Genomic DNA, 22,985 nt, shown 5'->3' with positions numbered 1-22,985 from the left:
TCATGCCAGAATTCCTGGTATCCAGAAAAGGATGTACAGAAAGTCTGTGACAGCTACACATTTCCCCAGGATTTGCCACAGTTTTTATACTTCAGATTTAAAGTGGCAAGACCATGGCATACTTGAAAAAGTTGGAGTATATGTTCACCATGACAAATGAAACACCTTATAAGAAACTCAATATGATGCAGAATAACTCTTCCTGCAATAAATAAAATAATAAAAACCTGTCCCTAAAGTTCTGATGGGCACTGAGTACTACTGAGCTGGCAATGAAGGTGCCGCTCTCTGAGGGCATTATTTGCTATTAACATGAAAGACTTGAAGAGGCAGGATGCATGAGGAAAGGTGATCTTCAATGCCTGCACAACCAACAGGCTTGACACTGGAAATTCCTTAGGTATCTTTGCTGCATGGATCATATGCTTAGTCCCAGCTACTGCTAGAGAAAAGTCTTGTCATGAAGCAAAACGTGTCTAGCATATCAATCTTCCATTAAAAACACAGTTTTCAGTGTGGGGGTTTAGTAGTAGGCTTTAATCTGGGAGAGTGCTTTGTGATTTTGCCAGGTGGACTCAGTTTGTCCTCTCAGGAAAATCCCAGTAGGTATTATCCATAAGATCAGTCACTCATGTTATGATATTCACATTGGTCTGGAACCAGAAGCATTTGGACCTTACTCATAGAGTAAGAATGACCCTTTTCTCCTCCTGCTTCTGGGGTGGAATGGAATGGAATAGAATAGAATAGAATAGAATAGAATAGAATAGAATAGAATAGAATAGAATAGGAGTAGAATATTTCAGTTGGAAGGGACCTACAATGATCATCTAGTCTAACTGCCTGACCAGTTCAGGGCTGACCAAAAGTTAAAGCATGTTGTTAGCTTCTTTCACATCATCCAGTCACTTCTCTGCCATCTGTTGCTATTGTCCCTTCCATTGTTCCAACTTATTTTGTCTAAACATCCATCAGATGACCAAGTTCATTCTTGATTACAATATTTGACAAGGATAAAACCTACAGGGTTCCATATGGATAAAACGAACTTATTACAATCACTAGCAATACCTACCTGCAACTTATCAATCTCTGTTAATATCTTTCTAATGGAACCCTATAGCAAGGATAAATGTGTGTATCTATTGTTTTTAATATGGTTAAAATGTTACTGTAGAAGGATTATTATTGGTATTCAACTATTCAGGACTTTTTGGTAAGGACAAAACTCCACTAATTCAGGGTGCAGAGACAGTACTCGGGTGCTCTTCTTTCAGTAGTACCCTATTTGTCCCTGTTTTCTACCTTCCTCAAAAGGAAATAAAATGCTAAACTTTTGGCTTTTACATGCATAAATATTCCATTGATAATCTTGCCGTATAATCACTAAAACCAGTAACAAAGCTAATAATTTCTCCAATCTTGTTCAACACACTTTCCACTCTTGCAACTTTATTTTCTGATTGAGCAATCACCCCTGTCTTCACTTCAAATTCCTTGAGCTTTTAAAATCCATCAGACCATGAGCTGTTCTTAAGAGTAATTGTATCACCTGTGATGACTTTATATTTATACTGTCATTTTTTTCAAGAGGTGAGGCACATGTGCAATGCACATACCAAGAACTTCCATGCAGCTTAATTTATTTACAGTTTATTTTTAATGCTGGCTGATTTCACAGTCCTCTGTAAGAGTAATGGAGAAGACTGTTTAAAATATGCTACTGACTGCTTTTGATCAGCATATGAGTAGGGGTCATTGATTTCAATGCAGATCTTTGACATAATGGTTCCAAAAGGGTTTTCATGTCATGTCCTGCCTCGCCCTAAGACATCAGGTTAGTGAATCATTAACCAGTGGCCTCTATTACTCTTCCTGAACTACCCAGGTCGCTAGGGTCTACATGAGAGCTGTTTTACTCAGCAAGTCTGTGGGCTAAGTGTCTCAGTGATGTTTGTTGATGAAGCACAGATAGCGGTTATCACCTTTAGTAAAAAAAATGCAATTTTTCTTCAGGCTTAGCTTTTTTCCTTCATTTTTTGTAGTGGCATTTTGCCTTTGTTACCAGTGTGAGTCTTGCAGAATTAAATTATAAAATGTAATTGTGTAGATGATGGAAATACTTCTTTTTTGCCCTGATGCATATTCAGACTACAGATGATGATGATGATGATGATGATTATTAATCAGAATTGTTGAATGTGCCCTTTGGATTAGTCCTTACCTGCAAAGCTTCTATTCCTCAGAAAACACATTTACGTCCCTATTAACCTCAGCAAATAGAAGACCCTGATGGACAAAAAATAATCTTAGAAAAATTATCTAATACATAAACAGTGCAGCTGATTCACTGACCCCTATGTATTTCTGTGGAGGAAATAGCAGTCTCTGTGCACTGTCCTCTAGAGCAGCATCTGGAGGGCTCTGCAGAGCATCTGCACAAGAGCGCGATTCCTTCTCCTTCCCGCCAGAAACATCCTGACTCCACTTTGGCTCAGCTGTGTGAACAATGATGACTGCATTTGGCCCCATGTAACAGTCTGAAGGCACTTGTCATTTATATTTTTATAATGTTTTAATTCAGTTCTGGTGGCAGCTGTTATATTGACGGTACTGCTTTTATGTTTTCTGTTTATCCTCTGCTTGGATTCAGACCACTTGATAGAAATTCATGCATCCAAACATGTTTTGTTAAATAGGCCATAGCTTTGGCTGAGAGGAACCACTGCTGATCATTTTCTCTTAATTTCCACTTTTGTTTAGTCAGTTTTACAATTAGCAGAAGCTATCAGATGACTAACAAATGCTGTAATGGCCATTTCATGAGGTAGCACTGGGCTTGCCCTAAGCAGAAAAGGACAGAGATGAACAATTTCCTTCAGAATTGCTACGAAAATTCACTCACGTGTCTCTAGAGAAATACCAAAGTGAAAAACAAGTCCCTTCTGAATTCAGCATGGAAGAGTATTTGATCTTTTAAATCCCTCACTATCTTGTTAGCTGAACACAAAAACACTCATGGTAGAAACTGCGGTCCCAAATGTTTTGGGCATGTTGAGCCACCTCCTGCACTTTAGTCACCTGCATGGATGATTTCCTTCAGCCACCCAAATTTCTCCTGCTCCAATGCCTTCCAGGAAGCACCAGGTTTGCGGTGTGGGCGTGGCACATCCTTACGGTCGTGCTGACAGTGGTACCAACAGGGAAGAGGCTGGCCAGTTCTGCTGGCCTGGTGGCCACAGGACAGATAGAATATCTTGCATTAGGCAAATATGGAGCACTTTTGGGCTGGCATGAGGTTCTAAAGGATTTCATTACCAGGAAGCTGGCTAATAAAATTGTGTTAGAACCCTGTCTGAACTGAGCTTAAATAGTGCATAAAACCAGTTTTTAAAATAGGTAATTTAAAGCACTAATGTCCATAAGAAATGAATATTATGAAATGAAGCTTGATTGTTGCTATATTCAGATCCAAGCCCCTCTAAGCAATGAGAACAGAGCACTGAGTGTATCCGAACCCCCATGTTATTTTTTCCTGATTTCTTTCCTTTACATTTGGGAAAAACTTGAGAATTTGAAAAATTCAGTGCCAAAATTGGTGTCATTCACCATTCTGCATTTCTTCTGCTTCCTTAATTTCCCATTTTCCCCCGATAAAACAATATTAAGGTTTTTGACTCACCACCCAAATTGCCATTTGCTTTTGCCTGATGTGAAACCTACTAGTTTCACCTTCCTGGTGGAAAAGTCCTTTGTGTAGATACATAGGTTATAAATTACATCTAATGTGAAAGAATAAGGCAGGTAAGTAACATCATTTAGCACACTTCACATAGCATGTGGAAATGTTAGGTGGTATTTATTGATTTTGCTGAGTTATACAAGAGTGGCTGCCTAGATAATGTCTAGATTGAAACCAAGGTTTAAAGTTAATGCCATATTTGAAAGACATTTTAATGGCCTTGGGCAAAATGATTTGTGTTGTTTTGGCTAGCCCAAGGTTACAATGAAATACTGTCTTTATTACTTCCGTACCAGGGCTTCTCTGCCACTGTTAGGAATTAAAATGTGAGCATTACAGATTTACTACATGGAGAAAAGCAGAAAAGATAAAGAGAGCCTCAGGATTCAGAGCCAGGGCAGGTGGCTGAGCCACCGCCTCACAGTCAAACGCAGGCCATTACAGAATTGGTTGCTGCAAATAATGAATGCTGGATTACAGACTGACTTTCATCTTAATCCTGCTCATATCATTGTATGAGGATAACACTTTTGTATGATTAAACTTGTCCATTTTTGAATTAAACAACAAAGCATCTGTAGTTCCCGGGGGTGAAGAGAGAAGCCCCCAGCTCAGCAAAACGCTCCTGGGTCTTTCTCCAGTGGGCAAGGGAGGGGGTTTCCATGAAAGCAAAAGCAGATAAAAATAGAAAAGCCCATCAGGGCAAAAAAAAGCTTTTGCCAAACTAATTATTATCTACGCACATATAAAGTTAAAGGCAGGTAATCAGTTTTATAGGGTTTCAGAAAAGAGAGACTCTTCAGCTCAGGACTTGGCTTGAGAAAAAAATATTTCCCAGATTTTCTTGGTGCCAGGGAATTTCACTAAAGAAAGAAACTTTCTTACAAGGAAAGAACTTTCAAATCTTTATATTCAAGATACCTCCTTTTACACAGCAGTTCTTGCGACCAGTGTGTGTTTTCTACTGCCTCTCTAGATTGGGCTGGCTGTAGGGATCTAAATAAAACATCATTTACCTTCCTGCAGTCTTTTAATACCCTTATCAGCATCTTATGGTGCTCATTTTCTTGATTATTGACCTTTGCAGCTGTCCCAGGCTGCTAAACAGAGTTTTAACATCTCTTTCTACTTATCAATACATATTAGTGTACTGCTAAACTATTTTAAGTTTAAGATGGTATAATTTAAATTTTGCCCAGCTTCATTGAAAGGTGACCCTTTCACTTAGAGGATCTCCATGTAATCTGACATTAAGCATTTAATGGCAATAATGTTGAAGCATACAGTACAGGTATACCAGTAGAAAATGCTTGCTGAGCACAGGGCTTACTACTTGGTCAGACATTCAAGAACCACTGTAAGAGTATTTCTGTGGTGTTAATGATAGTACTGTTTCAGTAGCTGTAATTCCTGGGTGTCCATTACGTCCAGATCTTAAGAAGTTTGCTCACTTTGCCTTCAGCAAGGTGCTCTATACGATGTTAGTGCGCTTAAGAACATGGTTAAATTTAGAAGCATCATGTAATTATTTATTTGGCAACAGACACATTATCCAAGCAGGTACCTGCTGGCTGTATCTCAGAAAGAGACACTGTAAATAGCTGAGCATCTTTACATCAGAATAAATTGGAAACTGGCATAAGGGAAATACAGCTTTCTGCCTGGCTTATTTTTCTCCCCTTAATGTTCTCAGCACAAAAAGCATTATGAATTGTGATCTGATCTTGTTCATTAGAAGAGAACAAATTTGTGTGAGCGCAGGAAGCACATCATATCTCTGAATATAAATAGACTAAGAGGAAGTTGAGCCAGATAAGTATTTCCTCAGACTTTACTTCTCATCTAAAGGAAATTAGCTGCATTAATTTATAAAAAGTACATTTGCTGTTACTGGGAATCCTGGAAGGAGGTGGGCGGGAAGGGACAGTGGGAGGTCACCTGCTCCAGTGCTCCCCCCACACTCCAGCCAGGACCACCCTCTGGGCAAGGGCAGCTCGCTCAGGGCCCCCTCCGCTTGGGGTTTGACTGATTACTTTTTAGGACTTCATTTCTGAAGTCCTTCTGATTAATTTTTATCAAATTTATTTATTTACTAGTTATTCTTCTCATCTTTTGTAGTTTTACAGTGGAGGCTTTTAGTATGCTTGTCAACCCTTTATTTTTATTTAGAGGTAACTACCCAGCATTTCCAAAATGGAGCAATAGCCTAAAGCTGCCAGTGGAACAAAAGTTAGCTGCTCTCTGAAACCTGCGGAAAAATAAATAGTTGAGACTTTGCATTTCAAAATTCATAATTCTCACTAATACTAGAGTAGACCTGATTTTTACCAAAGGCAAACACCATTGACATTTTTGTTCTCCAGTGTCAGGTATTTATTTCAGATTGTTTATCAGAACATACACAGGGGTGCAGATAGTCAAAATCCTCTTCTCACAAGGGAGAAAAAAGCGGCCAGCAATAAAAATATTTAATTCTTTCCATGAAAATGTATGCTACAACTACAAAATAGAGTACAGTTCTCTACAGTTTTTAATTTGAAGATTTTTACACTTAAAATACTTATTTGTCCTCTGAACTTGTTCTATAAACAAAAACAAACTTCGAAAAGATAATCTGAAGATCTAAAATATGTCATAATTAAAAATCACACATAACTAAATTCAAATTTCAGAGGCAGAATGGGATGAACAGTGAGTTGCACATTTTTGTACTAGTGCTTCAGATATATCCAGCACAAAACATTCCATCTTTTAACATGGTTAAAATCATCTGGTTCTTGATCAGAAGCCAGTATAAATATACACCTAAAAAAAATTAGGATCCATGGAGCATCCATTATACCAAACTGTATGGTTCATTAATTTGGAAAAAACTATTAGCAAGCCAGCCATATTTGACCACTAGTAATTTATACTATCCAGTTTGGCTTAATTCAAGCAATATCAGCAAATCATAATCCTTAGCAAACACTAATCATTATTCATCACATTAACAAAATGAATAAAAGCAATCTTCTAGCATTAGATAAACGGGATTCTTTTCAGCTCCCTTTTGATTTTCAGGCTGCAGTCAGAACACAATTTAAACCCTTCTACAAATTTTTTCTGTGAATTTTTCTTGTACAGTTCCACATTAGACTCATTCTCCTTAAAGCCAGCATTAGATATCTCATCTGCTTATCCACGGAAGCACTTGCAGGAACTATCAAGAGGCTGTCAAGAGGCGGAGGACGTCACAGTCTATAAGGAGCAAAATATTGCTTTCCTTGCAGATGGCACCCAGTTTTATCTCAGCAAAACACCAGCTTCTAATCAGTGTTGTTACAAAATCTTAGAGACCAACAGCCGTATGACTCGGGCTTCTGTAAATCTGACACAGTTGGAGACAAAGCTGTAGTGAGAAGTAATTTTGCCTGCCATTGTCAGCCTGGATACAAATAACTGAATACCTGCATACAAATACCTGGTATGAAGTGTCTTCATAACATCTCTCCTGAAATACTGTGCTCTTAGTACTTCTACCTACATGATATTTTAAAAAATAAGCTATGTAAAATATTCACTCGTACTTTCAATGGCATTGGAGGTTAACAAGACTTACAAAAAATAGGCAAAAAAGTCATGACTATCTCAGTTGGACATGTTGCAGGTCGTCAGTACTTACTCAGGTCCTGGCTATGGGTTACCAATCCTCTGAAACAAGCAGCAAAACAATTGAGAACCATACTTTTGTTTGTTGAGAAAACAAACTTTTGTTTTCTATTCTTTCTTGTTTGGTTTAGGTAGAATTAACAAAGCAGTGGTCAGGAGCTGTTTGGCATTCGCATGCTCTACCAGTCAAAACCCTCCCCTATTAGCATCAGTGTCTGGATTCAACTTTAAGCAAATTTTATTTTATTAAAATTTGCCTTGGGGCAAAATCCAAGCATGTAAAGCACAAGCCAGATAAATTAATGTTTCAAAATACTTAGTATATGAAAATAGCTAGGTGTTATAACAGAAGCTGCTCATCATTTTTGGGAACAGACAAAATTGCTGTCTGTCGTGGTTTAACCCCAGCCAGCAACTAAGCACCACGCAGCCGCTCACTCGCTCTCCCCCACCCAGTGGGATGGGGTAGAAAATCGGGAAAAGAAGTAAAACTCATGGGTTGAGATAAGAACCGTTTAATAGAACAGAAAAGAAGAAACTAATAATGATAATGATAATACTAATAAAATTACAACAGTAATAATAAAAGGATTGGAATGTACAAATGATGCGCAGTGCAATTGCTCATCACCCGCTGATCGACGCCCAGTTAGGCCCTGAGTGGCGATCCCCCCCACACCCACTCCCCCAGTTTATATTATATACTAGATCTGATGTCCCATGGTATGGAATACCCCGTTGGCCAGTTTGGGTCAGGTGCCCTGGCTGTGTCCTGTGCCAACTTCTTGTGCCCCTCCAGCTTTCTCGCTGGCTGGGCTTGAGAAGCTGAAAAATCCTTGACTTTAGACTAAACGCTACTTAGCAACAACTGAAAACATCAGTGTTATCAACATTCTTCACATACTGAACTCAAAACATAGCACTGTAGCAGCTACTAGGAAGACAGTTAACTCTATCCCAGCTGAAACCAGAACACTGTCTGAACTTCAAATGTATCATTTAAAATTAAATCCATGAAGGTTGTGTCTACTTTATCTTTTTTCCAAAAGTTTTAGAAGTCTGTGAACTTCAGCTAGAAGCCTATCAAAAGGAGTAAAATAACTCCAAAGGAGAAAAATACTTTGTTCCTGAAACCCAAGGACAAGCTTGCCTATACATACGTAGAGAAAAAATGAGGCTATTCTTGGTTGGGAGGTGGTTTGGTCGCTGCCCTCCCGGCTCCAGTAAATATGTTGAAAGTATAATCCCAACTCTTAGTCAGATTTAGCTAGCAATAACCTCACCAAGGCATCAGGTTTGCTATGACATACTTGGCTTAAGAAAAAAAAAGGCATTTTTCTCTAATGCAGTAACTTACTAATGTAGACTTCTTTATGGTAATCATTGTCCATGGTTTATTACCCGTTTTCATGGCTAATTCAAAACCTGGGCATTCTTGATTTAAAACAAGCCTATTCTAATCTGATTCAAAAGGTCTTATGTCATCTTGTACAACTTTTTCTTTGGAGGACAGGAGGGTATGAAGATTTACAGCACGACATCCTGCCCCTGCCGCTCTGCTCGGAGCTGACAAACTGTTTATTACCATCTCTGGAGCAGTGTGAAGGACACCTCCCTTCCCCAGCTGAATTTGCCCTCAGTTCCTGCTATGTTACTACTTGAATTTTGATCATCTGTTTGTTCACAAAGTCAGAGTATAGCTTGGCTGGTCAAGGTAGAGGCAAACATCCAAACTGCAGATTTCTACAAAATGATTTAAATAATCCTAGTTTAGGATTACTGAAATAATAGTCATATGGAGTAATAGTAATAGTATTAAGTAATAGTAATATTGAAAGTAATATTGAAAATTATATTGAAAGCCACTGGCTTTCAGTAAACCCTGTCCTGCAGTGCAGTTGTATGTTCACCTTCGTCCCTTTTCATGGGGAGAAACTCTTAGGGTAAGCTAAGCTGAGTATTGGTTTTGTAAAAGACGCAAGCACTAGATCCATGTGCTTCTTGTGTATTTAAAAAAGATGGTTCAAATTGCAAAGAATATTGCCTGAACCTTGTTGATGATTTTTTCAAATAAATGAATTTCTTTTTTTTTCGTCAGTTCAAGTTTTGCAGAATTAGATACTTAAATGATAAATAATCTTGCTATTTTATGATTTTGAGTGAAGAACATAAAACACAATTGTCGTCACAGCCAGTAACTGCTACTTACATTGATCTTGATGACTTTCCCAAACTAATTTTAATCTTAACACAACCTGTTCTGCTTATTAAAATAATAATAGACGCAGCACTTGCCTGCTCTTTTAATTCTGTCTCCATTGCTCCCTTTCCAATAACACAAGGGAAATACCACATCTACCTTGCAAAGTCCTTTTTCAGTGGCCCCGTTTCTTTTAAGCAATAACTTTGATCTTCATTGCATAGTTTGAGGGTGTTGAGATTTAACAGGCAGCATTTTTCATATTGATTGTACTGACAGGGAACACTCATTTCCTATCGTCTTCGCAGTATGGGCAGCAAATATGGCCTTCTCCCCTGTTTTAGCAGAATATTTGGACTTGGCTTTGTTTAAGAACGCTGTACCGAAAGTTGATTGTAATGCTAACTGAAATGGCACATGTTATAAAGTCTATATTGCTGGTTGTTTTTACTGTTTATGTTCCTTTAATTTCTGTCTAACAGAAAACTCAGTGTGTTGCTGTTTTGCCTCACAGCCTCTGGCCAGCCAAAGTGGTTAAACTGGCTGAAGTTCACTGATTTTTGAACTGAATTCCCCTGAAATGAAATGAACAAGCGTGATTAAGGGTTGGAACTCCTAAATGCCACAGAAGCAGGAACCAACAGCAGATGTCACTCAGTAAAGTAGACCATCTGAGCAGATGGGCAAATATGAAACGCAAAGGCTTTTCCTGACATCATTTGATTTTAATATGATAGAAATAAAATGCCTTGTCAGTAAAATATAACCAGACAGTTGCTTTGTAGTCATTTTGGGTACATGGTTGGCAATTCAAAGTCCTGCTGCCTTTGAAATATTAATTATTCTGTGCCTCATTACGGCAAGAATACGTGTCAGACCAGCTGAACATACCACACACAGCTGTAGTGGCTCAGAAGTACCTGTTTCTCTATTTACAATTTAACATTAGTAAAAGATATAAGAAAGCAACTTTGTGGGTCATTTCCAGGATGCTAGTTGATGTATCAGGCAAAATTATAGAGGCAGGATTTCATCCCATGTTTTGAGGTGGTTTTCCCCCTGCAGAGGTATGTGCTGTGTATCTCAGAGTAGAAAAGCAGTTCTGTAGAGCTGAGAGCTGCGAATGTGAACTGCCTCGGGGGAGCTGGGGCTGCAAGCAGTGTACTTAATGACATATGTTCCCATTAAAATGTGTAAGCTGTTCTCTTGTACAAGTAGTTAACACCTTTTTAATCAGGCCATTTATTTCATTCCAAAAATAAGTACCTCTAGTTGGAAAATGATAATATTTTATGGTCAGCAGTTTCCACATCTGGGTATATATATACATTCATACATATATAAAAGTATGTATATACACAACTTTCAGTGTGACTGAACATACCTGAAGCACACATAAACATAACATACTACTCATAGCACACATAATACATACTCCTACTCTAAGCAAAGCTGTGGTACTCACTCAGTAGTATCCTGATGCCATCAGAGGTGCTGTTTAATTGAGAGCTGCTTCTCTTAAATGTGGAAGGTACCTGATGTCTGCTGCTCTGAATCTTACATTTCAACATGCTTATGAAGTAGAAATTTTGATCTTTGGAGCACAGGTTAGGATTTTTCTGTTTCACTGGGTGTTGAATTTTCTGAGGTGGATGAATTATCTGGTGTCTGAGGAAAAATAGTATTTTTAGTGTATTTAATTACCACTTAGGTTGTTTATCATGTTTTCTAGGTTGAATTTTTCAATCCCAGTATTTGTTATTTTGACTGTCCCCTTTATTAATTGTTAAGTGCATCTTTTGTGACAACACCCAGAAGGCACTCTTTTATAAATCAAAAGTAAATATATTACCCTACCTTGCAGGGGTGCCATAAGGCTTAATTAGTTCATTTTTGTAAAGTCTTGTGAGATTCCCAGATCAGCATCAAATGTTTATTATTAATTAAAGGCTCTAGTGAGTATATTGGATGATTTCTTAATTTAATTCTCTTCAGGCATCCTTAAAATAACTAATTTTGTAATGTCTGTATTCTTTTAGATTCCTGAAGCACATTTGCTCTTGGCTCAAGTAATTCTGTACACATTTTCCTATCACTTACTGTATTTTTAGTTCTGGAATTTTTTTTTTCTATATAGTAATATGAAAAACAGTCTTTTACTGTTTTCCCTGTGAATTCTGCTGTGTGGATTATTCTCTAATATGAAGGTTTTGTTTAAACAGTATATGGTGGGTTTTTTCCTGCAGTGGGGGGTGTTAAGTAATTTACTTGGCTTCCCCTGGGAAATTTGCAGAGATTACACAGCACTGCTGTGATTTATCATTTCTACTTTATTTCTGACTCATAAAGCATGCATTATTTTGTGTTTACCTTCAGCAACAGATCGCAGGAAATTTCATCATCAATCAAAGCACTTTAAAATCGGGAGAAGTGGTGATGTGACAAAGGCACAGTCAGCAACTGTGGTTATTGGAGGATCATTTATTGCTTCGTTGTGTCGTAATACTTCTCATTTTATTGCTTTTCCCAGGATCAGGTTCATGTCGCTTTAGTTACTCAGATCCCAGCATCACCGTGTCCTACAGTAAGAACAGTTCTGCAGATTGGACTCAGCTGGAGAAAATTAGGTTTGTTACAGCTTTTTAATAATTTTCATGCTTTCTGGCTGAGCAGGTGGTGTTTAAACCTGGCTCTTTTAAAACTTGTTTTAATTGTTAACTTTTCAGCTCTCACTTGTTCATGCACGTTAAAAGATGAGGGGTGAACTGCAGAACTGCCACTGGGTTTGGTAAATCACAATTTCATCCATTGATTATGCGGGAGGTAAGGAAGAAAATGACTACGGAGTTAAAATGCAACTCCAATAACCAGCAGGTTCAGGTGCCTGAAAAACCAAAACTTTGATGACTTTTGCATTTTAGCACTGATTTTAATGTCAGCAAGAGCCATAATTTATAGTGTTACAAGCTTCCACTTTGGTAGGATAAAATGTTCAATAAAAATAGTTTATAGTTTGATATGAACGCTTGGGTCCTAACACTGTTATAATAACAAGAATACGGTGATTTATGCCATGTTTTTAAACAAATTGGTTTACATGAAAGTGCAAAGGATTATGAATGGGGATTTAAAAATCTTTTATTGCAATATGCAGACCTTTAAAGAGAGAGTCAGTGTTGGAAATGGATTTTTCTAGGAGAGCAGAACCAACATTTTATTAAATAATATTAGGAGATGTGCATTGGCATATATAGATAGTTATACAAGTACAACTGGGGAAGAAAAAATGCCACTTATATGTAATGTCCTTAAAATGTCTCAGTCCACCCTCCTGCATTACCATAGTGTCTGTGCCACACAGGTGATTTGCTTGAGCCTGTTTTCAGTCCATTGAGACAATTTGCAGAGCAAAAGGCTACTTAATTGCTGGTGAGTAAGCAAAACTCTAGCTGCAAGGCTGTAGATTTCAGTATTTCATGCTCCCACTCCTTGTGGGATTATGAATTAATTGAAAGGCACAGATTATGAACAATTTTAGTAAAACAAATTGTGTTAATTCTTATCTCAGAAAAATATAAAGCAAGAGTAACTTCACTGCAGCCACTGGAGTTGCCTTAGAGTAACCACACAATATCTTTTATTTTTCTCACATTGATGCAGAATTATGCACCTAGTCCCTAACATCAGTTCAGTTACCCTCATAGCTCTGTAAGCCAGGAAATTTGAGTTGTGATGGTGCAAACACAAGCCCCAAATTTTTTGAAGTTAATGCACATATAGTTTGATCTGTGTTGCTTTAACTTTGACTGCTGGAGCCGGCAGGAGGAAAATAGGTCAATAGAGCAGTGTCGTGCAAAGTGGAGAGGATGAATTATGAAAGGATGCTCATTTCTCCTGTGGTCCGTATGAGTTAGAGTATTTATTTGCATGTGCTTCAGTGGCTTTCACTGCACTACAGGCAGCTCCAGGGAATTGTGGGAGAACTGGGGAGAGGTGGGGCAGGAGGGCAGCTGTGAAGGGGAGGTGTTGTGTCAGTGTGTCGGTGTGTGTTGTGTCAGTGGGATTTCAGCTTTGGACTCCCAGGAGGGAGGGGAAGGACCTCTCGGGGAAGGTGGGGGCTGTGTGTGGGCTCAAGGAGAAGCGAGGACGACGTCTCAGAGCAACATTGCAGTGGAGGGTGACAGACATAACATTTAGCAAGAGTAGGGTGATTTGTGGGGGCAGATTCTGGGTGTGAATATGGGACAAATACAGTTGCTTTTCAACATTTCACTACACCCTAATGTTTTGCTTTACAAAGAGAAGTTCCTCCGTTTGCTGCTATATGAGCAAGCTGTTGGTGCCTTTTTTCCCTAAATGCTCTGGATTGCCTCTGACAAGCTCTTCACCCACCAAAGCATTGCTACCAAGGCAGAGGCAAGGCTGAGTAGCTGACATCTTGCAAACCCGAAATTTGTAACTCCTTGCAGCCAGAGGTTTGAATGTAGATAATTCCCTTGCTGGGCGATTAATAAAACAAAAATAATAATTCTCAGCATCCCTTCCTTGCACACAGACCTCAGTCCTTTCACTGCCACTGGCAATGTAAAGACATTCACCCAGAGCTTGGGGTGAACCTCAATCCTTTCACAGCTCTGAGGACAGCTCTGGGAAGCGGAGCTCAACGCCCTGATCATTGCCTAATGCTAATACTCCAGGTCTGCCTCTCCTCCCCACATTTTCCATTTTCAGCAGCAAGAGATAGGACAAATGGGTTGTTTCTTCTGTATTGTTCTTGAAGCAGAACATGGAAAGAAAGGCAAGGTGGCCCTCCCCATCCACAGAATTATCCTGACAGCAGGGGTGTGGGATTGGAAGGACACGTTTGTCAGAGAAAATTCCCAGCCTTTCCCTCTGGCCATTCTGCTCCATCTAGATCTATGAGGGACTGAGGCACCAGAAGTCAGGAGCTTCTTTTGGTGAAAGCTCATGCAAAAATCACATTTTGGGAGACCTGTTTTTGTAAAGTGAGTCCTTAATATTTCCTTTTGGCCATACCTGCAAAATACGTGACAATGTCCAGTCACCTGGGAGACGTGACCAGCATTGAGTATGAATGTTGCCCTGCTGTTTCTTCCTGCTCTCCAAACATCTGCATTGATCTGTTATTTATTGCCTTAGCTTGCACTTTCTTTGAAGCAAGGCTGTCTGTTTGAGCTGTATGTGAACTGCCTGGCACAGTGGGACTCTGCCTCAGGGCAGGTATTTTCTCATCTCCATGGAAGATTTTTCAGCATACAAGGGACATCAGCACAACTGTGTCACACCTGGTAAATGTGTTAAATGAGGGAAAAATGTTCCTGGCTATGGCTTAAACTTAGTCTAATTCCATATCATTGTTTTTCAGCGCTCCTTCCAATGTCAGCACAATCATCCACATCTTGTACCTTCCTGAAGATGCTAAAGGGGAGAACATCTATTTTCAGTGGAAACAGGATTATGTTCACACTGGTGATGTGTATGAAGCCTGTTGGGCATTGGACAACATCCTGATCATAAATGCTGCTCACAGAAAAGTTGTGTTAGAAGATAATCTTGATCCTGTGGATACTGGCAACTGGCTTTTCTTTCCTGGGGCCACAGTTAAGGTTAGTCTGATTTTCTAGGGCTTAATGTTACGAATACTCTTGTATGTAGAAGACGACAGTAACATCTAACCAAACTCTGAACACACAGGGGTGTTTAGGCCACTCCATCTGCTTCTAGAATTGGGCTCTTTTTTTACTTTGTTTTTACCTCTCCTCTGTCCCACCGGGGCTTTCTAGAACAATGCAACTTCTCTGCCATGACCAATACCAAATGACAGTTTATACTGTCATGTCAAAGATCATGTAACAGAAAATGGGAAACAGCTTCCTTTTAGCAAAACAGTGCAATGTTTTTGAAACAAATTCAAGTCTCTCCGTTGGATATTTTGAAATCTACTTGTTTGTTTGCATTGGTGTTGTTCAGCTACTGCTACTTGCTTCATCACAAACCATCACAAAAAAATAGTTTCCCACTTTTTCTGACTGTGAATATCACATCTCCATTGCAGCATGCATTCAGGTAATGGCTGCTCCTTAAAAGTCTCTTTTTCAGTAAGATCCTGTTTTGATATATGAGATCCAGTAAGACCATACTAGCTTGGGAAAAACTCTAAGGAGCCCTACAAGATCTCTGTGCACAAAGTTCCTTCAAATGCAGAGTTGTTCAACATTTGGAAATCAGTTGGATTCTTGCTTTCTATGTTTCCCAGCAGCCAGAAGTTGAACAGCAGATGACTTTCTGTTTTCATCCTATTTTTCATTCACAAAAAAGACAATTTTGATGTTGGGGTTCATTTATGATGCTGGTAATGGGTTTGGCAGTTGCACAGGAAACAGATGTCGAACACTGAGGGCAGCAAGAGGTTGGTTATGGCCTCATCCTTTTCCCACAGAACCTGATACACGTGGCCTCAGATTACTCTTTTTAGAAATAAATACTCCCACTAATCTACTCGTAGTACCTGCATATTGACTTTTTTTTTCCTTCAGTAAGACCATTTAAACTACAATGACAAAGTTTTTATAAGAGATTTTAGAATCAAATAGTGTCCTGTGTATTTAATGAAGTAATTTTCTGTGATCAGTTCATATTTGTTGTGTTGTCAGTCTTATCTCTGGATTTTAAAATCCAGCCCACACACTTGAAGGTGTGAAAGCAAAGCAAGGATTAATGTGCCATAGGCGCAGTTACTTCTCAGCTGGCCGAGCCTAAACACTGCTTGCTCCTTCTGAAACATGCATAAACAGCATCTAAACTTTAGCAAGTAAACCTCTTTTTGTTGTTGATTTTTTTGTTGTTGTTGGGGTTTTGGGGTTTTGTTTAGTTAAACTCAGCCAGTTTGTATCAATACACAACTATGGTTACATGAAAGACGAGGGACCTAAACTCAGAGATCACTTAGTGCTTCTAGACAGAAATCCTATTCAAGCTCAAACCTTATATGAGACATGAGTGAGGATTCACCAACCTGCCATTCCTCCAAGGTCTTCTTCTGTTTTAGGGACAAGTGAAATGTGCAAATGTCTGTTCCCATCCAACATTTGGCTATGTGTAGCCACTTACACCAGATTAAGGCAATGTGTAAGACTGTTGTGTAGCCACACTGGATTAAGGCTATGTGTGACGCAGGGTTTTTATTCTTCTTGGGACCCTGTAGCTATTTCAAACATTTTTAGTGTATCTAGATTGTCACCCATACTCAAATTTCATTTTTAAGGTTTTTCCTCCAGTTTTCCTCAAATTTTCAGGAACAATCTTGCCAAATATAATTTGAACAGATTTTGCAATGTGAATTTCATGTTATGTCAAAAAGTAAAACTATAAATTGGGTCAAGATTTACATCAGATTCAGCATAGACCCCGTCATAGCATTATAACACCAAGAACAATTTGGGGGCAAAGATTTTGTGCTTTACAGGATTGGAACTTTATATAAAACTTTACAAAAACTTCTAATATTTTCTTTAAAACATTTAGCATAGCTCTAATCTCAGTTCATCACAAACACACTATGTTGTATAAATAGAAGCATGAGAATCTTTGTACATTGTACTAATGACGTTACATCACATTTTAAATGTAACCACACCAGTCACCTCTGTTTCAAGCAGCATTTCACAGCAGTCAGATAACTTGGCCAGTATAATGGCAGAATGACAGCAGCAATAGGTAGTACATCTTCACAGGATTCCCCATATTGTTAATGCTCTCAGGCTGCAAGAGTTCATAGAAACTGGGGGAAGCTTTTAAGAGATTTCTCTGTCATAGCTAAAGACATTGATCTGCCAAATAATGTTGGAGAAACCTTGACAGTGCTACAGGGATAGGTTGCATCAAAGCTAATTCTAGTTCTCTTTTTCCTACAAGTACTTTTGCTTCCCAGACATCTAGAACTTGCTAAATAGTCCTGATGTTTGTTCAGAAAGTCTGTATAGCAATTTTAAATTGTTATTTACATTTTTACTGAGGGATCGGCAAATTTCATTGCTATACTGTGCTACCTTTTATAACTCACCTATGTGCTTTTTGAAGAAGTTCCCATACTCACAGTCTATCACTGTGCCAAACTCCATATCAAGCTGATGAGACCTTTTCTCTGCCATCTAAGCGTGTTTGTGCCATACAAGTTTCAATTCATATCCTCCTGTCCTTTGTCAATTAGTATTTTAGATAAACTGGCCTTAAAAATCTTTCTTGAGGTTTGTGTTAACTTCTTCATTGGCTTCCTTCAGTGCTTTTCCTTATGGGTTTCCTTGACAATGCCAACATACAGTCACATTTCTCGATGTTATTTGTTGTCTAACTCTGTTTTGATTAGTATATACAAAACTGTGGGTCAATTCCTTTCCTAAATTGTGCCATAAAGATAAGTACTTTCACTGGACTGAGGGAATGAAATATTAAGAAAAACAGAAAGAAACAAGAAAAGTTCTCTTTCTAAATTTATTTCATTTACTGGGGTTATTTTCTGTATTCATCCTTTCTTGCTCACCACCTTTCACCATGCAGAATAATTGATATTGCATATTTCTCAGGTGGAAGGGCAGTGCCAGTCTGAGATAGCTCCAGTCTGGAGCTATCCAGCTGGCAGTCAGAACTGAAAGAAGAGGTAAAAATACATACTGATTTCTAGTAGAAAAAGGAGTAGAAACAGTCTTTCTCTAGGTGTTTACTTCTGGACTGCCCCAGCAGGTGTTGCACAGATGGTGGAACCTTCTCCTTGGAGGCTCTGTGGCACATGCAGGGTAGTGAATGAAGCAAACAAGGGTACGAACATGAGCCCATGATCTTGCACACCTTAGTTGTTACAACAGCCTCTTGCTTGGCTTTGGCTTGTGCAATCTCCCAGGCATTATCTTCCAGGGATGTACCCTCAAGGATGGGCCAGGGACTCTTTCCAGTAGGCCGCAGGGATCACACCACTCTTCTGGAAGGAGAGTGTTTGCCCAGGTGGATACAAACTCCACTGTGTCATTTGCTGTCAAGGCCAGAGAATGGTCCCTGGCCTAATCTGGTTACCATTAAGGTGCTAGCGTGTTAGAACTGCTAACCTCACCCATCCCTTCAGCCATCCCAAAACTTTTAAGGGAATCCTCATTAAATACCATTTCGTTGCCTTAGTGGGTTACTCTGTTAGTAAAGATAGGCGTTAAGATATGGTTTCTTGTAGTTTAGAATAAACGCTGCTGTTGCTCGCATAGTTAGAGGTGGTTCAGCAAGTTCTTTTGCAAGAGTTGCTCAGGAGGTAGCTTTTGAAATTGCTTTTTATGCCTGGTACATGGTCTTATTGGATGCTTATCAAATTGCAAAGAAAGTATATTCTTTTCTGTAGAAGGTTTACTTTGGTAGTACTTGAGATCTACTAAAATAAATAGCAAACATTACAAATCCAGGAATTTTGCTGGTAAAACTGCTTGGATTAATAGCTGCTTAGATTAATAAGGTAAAAAGACAGCTGAAACAAAGAAAAGTACTACCATGAAGACTGTTGTCTGGGTCCTAGGTTAGGTTCTGTGATGGATTCAGTCACTAGAGTAGACAGTGCAAGCATTAATGGTAATTATGCACAATGTGTTCACTCCAGTTTGGTGGATTTGGACAGTGTGTTCTCAATAAACACTTGTGGGAATCTGCCTGTGCCCAGCTTGGGAAGCCGTTTCTCCTCCTCTCCCAGCCTGCTTGAGCTTGGACCAGGAATTTCATTGTGTTTCTTGCTGCGCTCAGGAGCGGTTGCTACTCGTTTGAAAGCACATGGCTGGTTGCAGACGCAGCTGGAACTGGCTACTGAGATAGGAAGCAAGCTGAGAGATAAGCCACTGAATTTGTGTGTTTTGGTTCCAAAGAAGACAGCAAAAGACAAGAAAGATGCTGTTAGCAAGGCCAAGCAACCCTTAGGAGATTAATTGGATCCACTGGAACATATTTATCTGTGTTGGACTGTGTGGAAGGGTGTTGAACAGGATAAATTCCTGACTGCATTTCAGTATTTCCAGTAACAGCTCTGAGCATAAGCACGGCCTTGCAACCGAGCATCATTAGGATGTTGCACTGGTGGTTGAGATTGCTGAAACACATGAAGCAGTGCTATGCTCTGAGAGCTGTTAAAGGTCTGTGACCCTTCATAACTAATTGGGGGAAAAGATAAAATCTTCTTTCAGTAACGCTTCTTGGATCTCTACTCTTATAGAACAGGAAAGTGATCTCATCTCTCAGTGGACACTTCATATATCTTGTATATTTGACCAGAAATTGTTGTGTTTTGAGGTACAACACTTGCCAAGTTTTTTAGTTTTCTCTGATTGCCCTGGCCCAAGATTTAGTGTGCAAGCTCAAAAACTGAGGCTGAGAAAGGAGACAACCTCGGCAGTCTTATAGTTCATGTCTCTGCAGTGCTTTGATTCCATAAAAATAGCATTGAGACCAAACCACCTGTCTCTGAAATTTTTCCACATGTGGGAAACAGCAGTATAGATCATTATAGGCACTAGAACGGTGATGTATTTAGTCATGATGTGTTAACTTAGTGACACTTCTCACCTTTGAGAAGAGTCCAGTTACAGAATTGCTGTCTCACAGTAGTTGCAGCTGCTCTTCACTTGGTGGCTGAAGGTTGCAGTCCAGCTGGTCAGCTTAGTTTGTTTGGTCTACAGGACTTGCAGACTACACCTGAGGTTGTCCGTGCTGCTGAGCTGCAAACATGCAGCTTGGCATAGTATGGGATGGGACAAGGGGGGAAGGTCTGTGCCAGCCTCACTGAGCAAGTTGGGTTTAGGACCAGGGAATGGTACCTGATGCATGTTATTCACTACCGTGGACATGACCAATAAATCCTGAAAACATCCCAATTCCAATATCCTGATACAGTAAGACCCTTAAGTAACAGGTCATTACTATTCAGCTCATTTTAATTTCCCAGAAATGCATGCCAGCTTAGCAGAAGAGAAAGCTGCATAAGAAGAGAGTGGGAGAACTGAACACTCACACCCAGAAAAATATGCTGAAAATGTGTCTGTAAAACGCCATGACCTTTCACCACACCCTGAGCAGAGCAGGGCTATGCACATCCCAGATCCGCGAGTCCTTCCTGAACCTGTGTTGTTGTCTGTCACTGACCAGAGAAGACATGCGCACAGGCATAGGAGTTTGGCAAAAAGAAAGGCTGATTAAGCTATTCCACCTCCCCAGTTCCAGAGCAGATTTCCAAATCTCTGAATACCCTGTTAATTAATAGGAATGGCATTGGGTAGTCTTCTTTCAAAACAAACATCCTGATATTCCATATATATCTTTGTCGGGTTTAATTCTTTGTGCTGAAATGAACAAGATTCTTTTCCATTTTTTGGTTTTAAATTCTTGTTTAAAAAAGGGTTGAGGTACCCATTGTCTGAATCAGATCAAATATATTTGTTTGCAGGAGGAAAGATGATGCTGTAGGTATGCTAGTGTGAAAGTGGCAGATTGAAATTGCTATGACCTTACGTTGGACAAAATTACACAGATATAAGTGCTCCTGACAAGATGCTTTTGTTTTTTGAATAAGATATAGCAAGGCAGTATTTGGTCTGTGGGCCAAACCCAGCCTTCTAGCCAGCTGCTTTGCCTCGCAGGAGCTCTCATCTACCACATCTTCCTGGGAAGAGGCAAGCAGGCTTCCTGCTGCACCTCATCTGAGAGCCATTCCTGCTTCTCCGTGGGTGGAAGGAGGAGTGTGAGAGGGGAGGAGAGATGAAGAAAGCAGAGCAGGGTGCACAAAACCTGTCAACCGGCTCCCTTTAGTGAGAGTGTGGGCAGTCTGAGCTGTGGCCATGAGGAGGCATCTGTATATCCATAGGGCTGGATCTAGCCCATGCATGGAATTGCTCTTGCTTTTTTCTGTGTTAATAATCACACTTTTAATTAAAATAATAATACTTAGATACAATGCCTAGGGGTTCATTGGAACTGATAGGTGGTTGACTGTGGTGCTGTGAGTTGTTCAGACAGCTGAGAATCGCTGTCGGGCAGCAATGCTGAACATGCACCTTTCTCCATACCAGTTCCCTGTGGCTCAGAAGTGTGGTGGGGGGTGGCAGAGAGCCAGTGTTAGCTCTGAGTTGGCGTCAAAGCACCAGGGGTCTTTCCTGCCTCCTAGAAGGAAAGAATTTGGTCTTTGCAGGTCACTGTGAGATGCACATTAATAAATACAACATGAACTGAGCCATTAGATGCCAAAGAGTAGAAACTACTTTAGTTGACTCTTTCTCACTCTAATTTTACAGTGGTGTAAATACACATTGTTACTTTCAGAAGAACAGATGAGGTTTAATCATGATCACTGCAGAGTGCTAGAAACATCAATAGTTCCCAATAACATAGAGGAATAGTTCAGTTCATGCCAGTTCAATGATTCATTAAGGAAATCAGTCATTGCCAGAATGACCGATGTTGTACAAACATCATGAAAAGTCCTAGAAAATTAAGAACCATATGAATCATACAAATCACTCATAAACAAGCAAAGTGTTTTGAGCACTAGCCTTTGAGTAACAGTCTGTAATTGGAAATGATGAGTGAAAACACACTTTATAAACTGTTTGTTACTACGTCACAGGACAAGTTTCATCCCATTGTTTTGGAAAGGGAAGGTGCACTATAACCCGCCATGCACCTGGCCTGCTTGGTGCAGCCAAGGTTTTAATTCTGTAACCTACATTAAATGATGTAAAAATGTAGCACGTGGGAAAGATTAAAGCCCTGTTTTTCTCATGGGAAAGTATTCTAATCACATTGTGGGTTTTCCTTTGGTTAAAGGAGGGACTTCACCCCAGAAGGGTTAACAGCCAAATCCACAGAATGTAGAATTTAGAATATTTCCTAAATTCTGTCTGTACCTTTGCTGGCTAAGACTTTGCATACAGAGTATGGTTTTATCAAGACTGAATCCTTCCTTCTACCTGCTACCATGTAAAAATCTAAAAATTTTTAAAACCTGTGTGACTCATTCCCAGAAAGGCACAATATCTAATTTATGGCTACATTGACAATGCTGCTTTAATTAATTTTCTTCATCTTTTTTCTTGTTCCTCTGCTTCTCATATCTCATCTGTTTGCATTGCCTAGATTTTAATTAAAAAACCCTCTCCTCTCTAAGGAGCAATCTGAAGTGGCAAAAATAATCACTTAAAATATTACAGTCATTAAAAAATTGGCTGCGGTCAAAGCCATGCATTTTCAATTTGCCGACAAACGATATTTTTGTTTCCTTTTAAAGTGTGTTTTTTATTTGAATAGCATACGCCAGCCAGCCTGGCTATCAGAGATGCTCCTCCAGCTGGGTGGGCTGCG

At 39.5% G+C, this 22,985-nt stretch overlaps 1 protein-coding gene across 2 annotated transcripts in view; it reads left to right on the top strand.

Annotated features, from left to right (window-relative positions):
- RELN (reelin) overlaps positions 1 to 22,985 on the top strand; it is a 305,081-nt gene that overhangs the window by 153,439 nt on the left and 128,657 nt on the right. For both annotated transcript variants that reach the window (XM_030014298.1, XM_030014297.2), the window contains exons 9-10: positions 12,124 to 12,220; positions 14,980 to 15,220. In XM_030014298.1, coding sequence (XP_029870158.1) covers positions 12,124 to 12,220; positions 14,980 to 15,220 — 338 coding nt within the window. The remainder of the gene's footprint in view (positions 1 to 12,123; positions 12,221 to 14,979; positions 15,221 to 22,985) is intronic.

This window comes from Aquila chrysaetos, chromosome 5, assembly GCF_900496995.4.
Source record: "Aquila chrysaetos chrysaetos chromosome 5, bAquChr1.4, whole genome shotgun sequence".
NCBI classification, from domain to species: Eukaryota; Metazoa; Chordata; class Aves; order Accipitriformes; family Accipitridae; genus Aquila; species Aquila chrysaetos.
The sequence above is the reverse complement of the archived record's forward strand: the minus strand, read 5'-3'. Positions and strand labels throughout refer to the sequence as shown.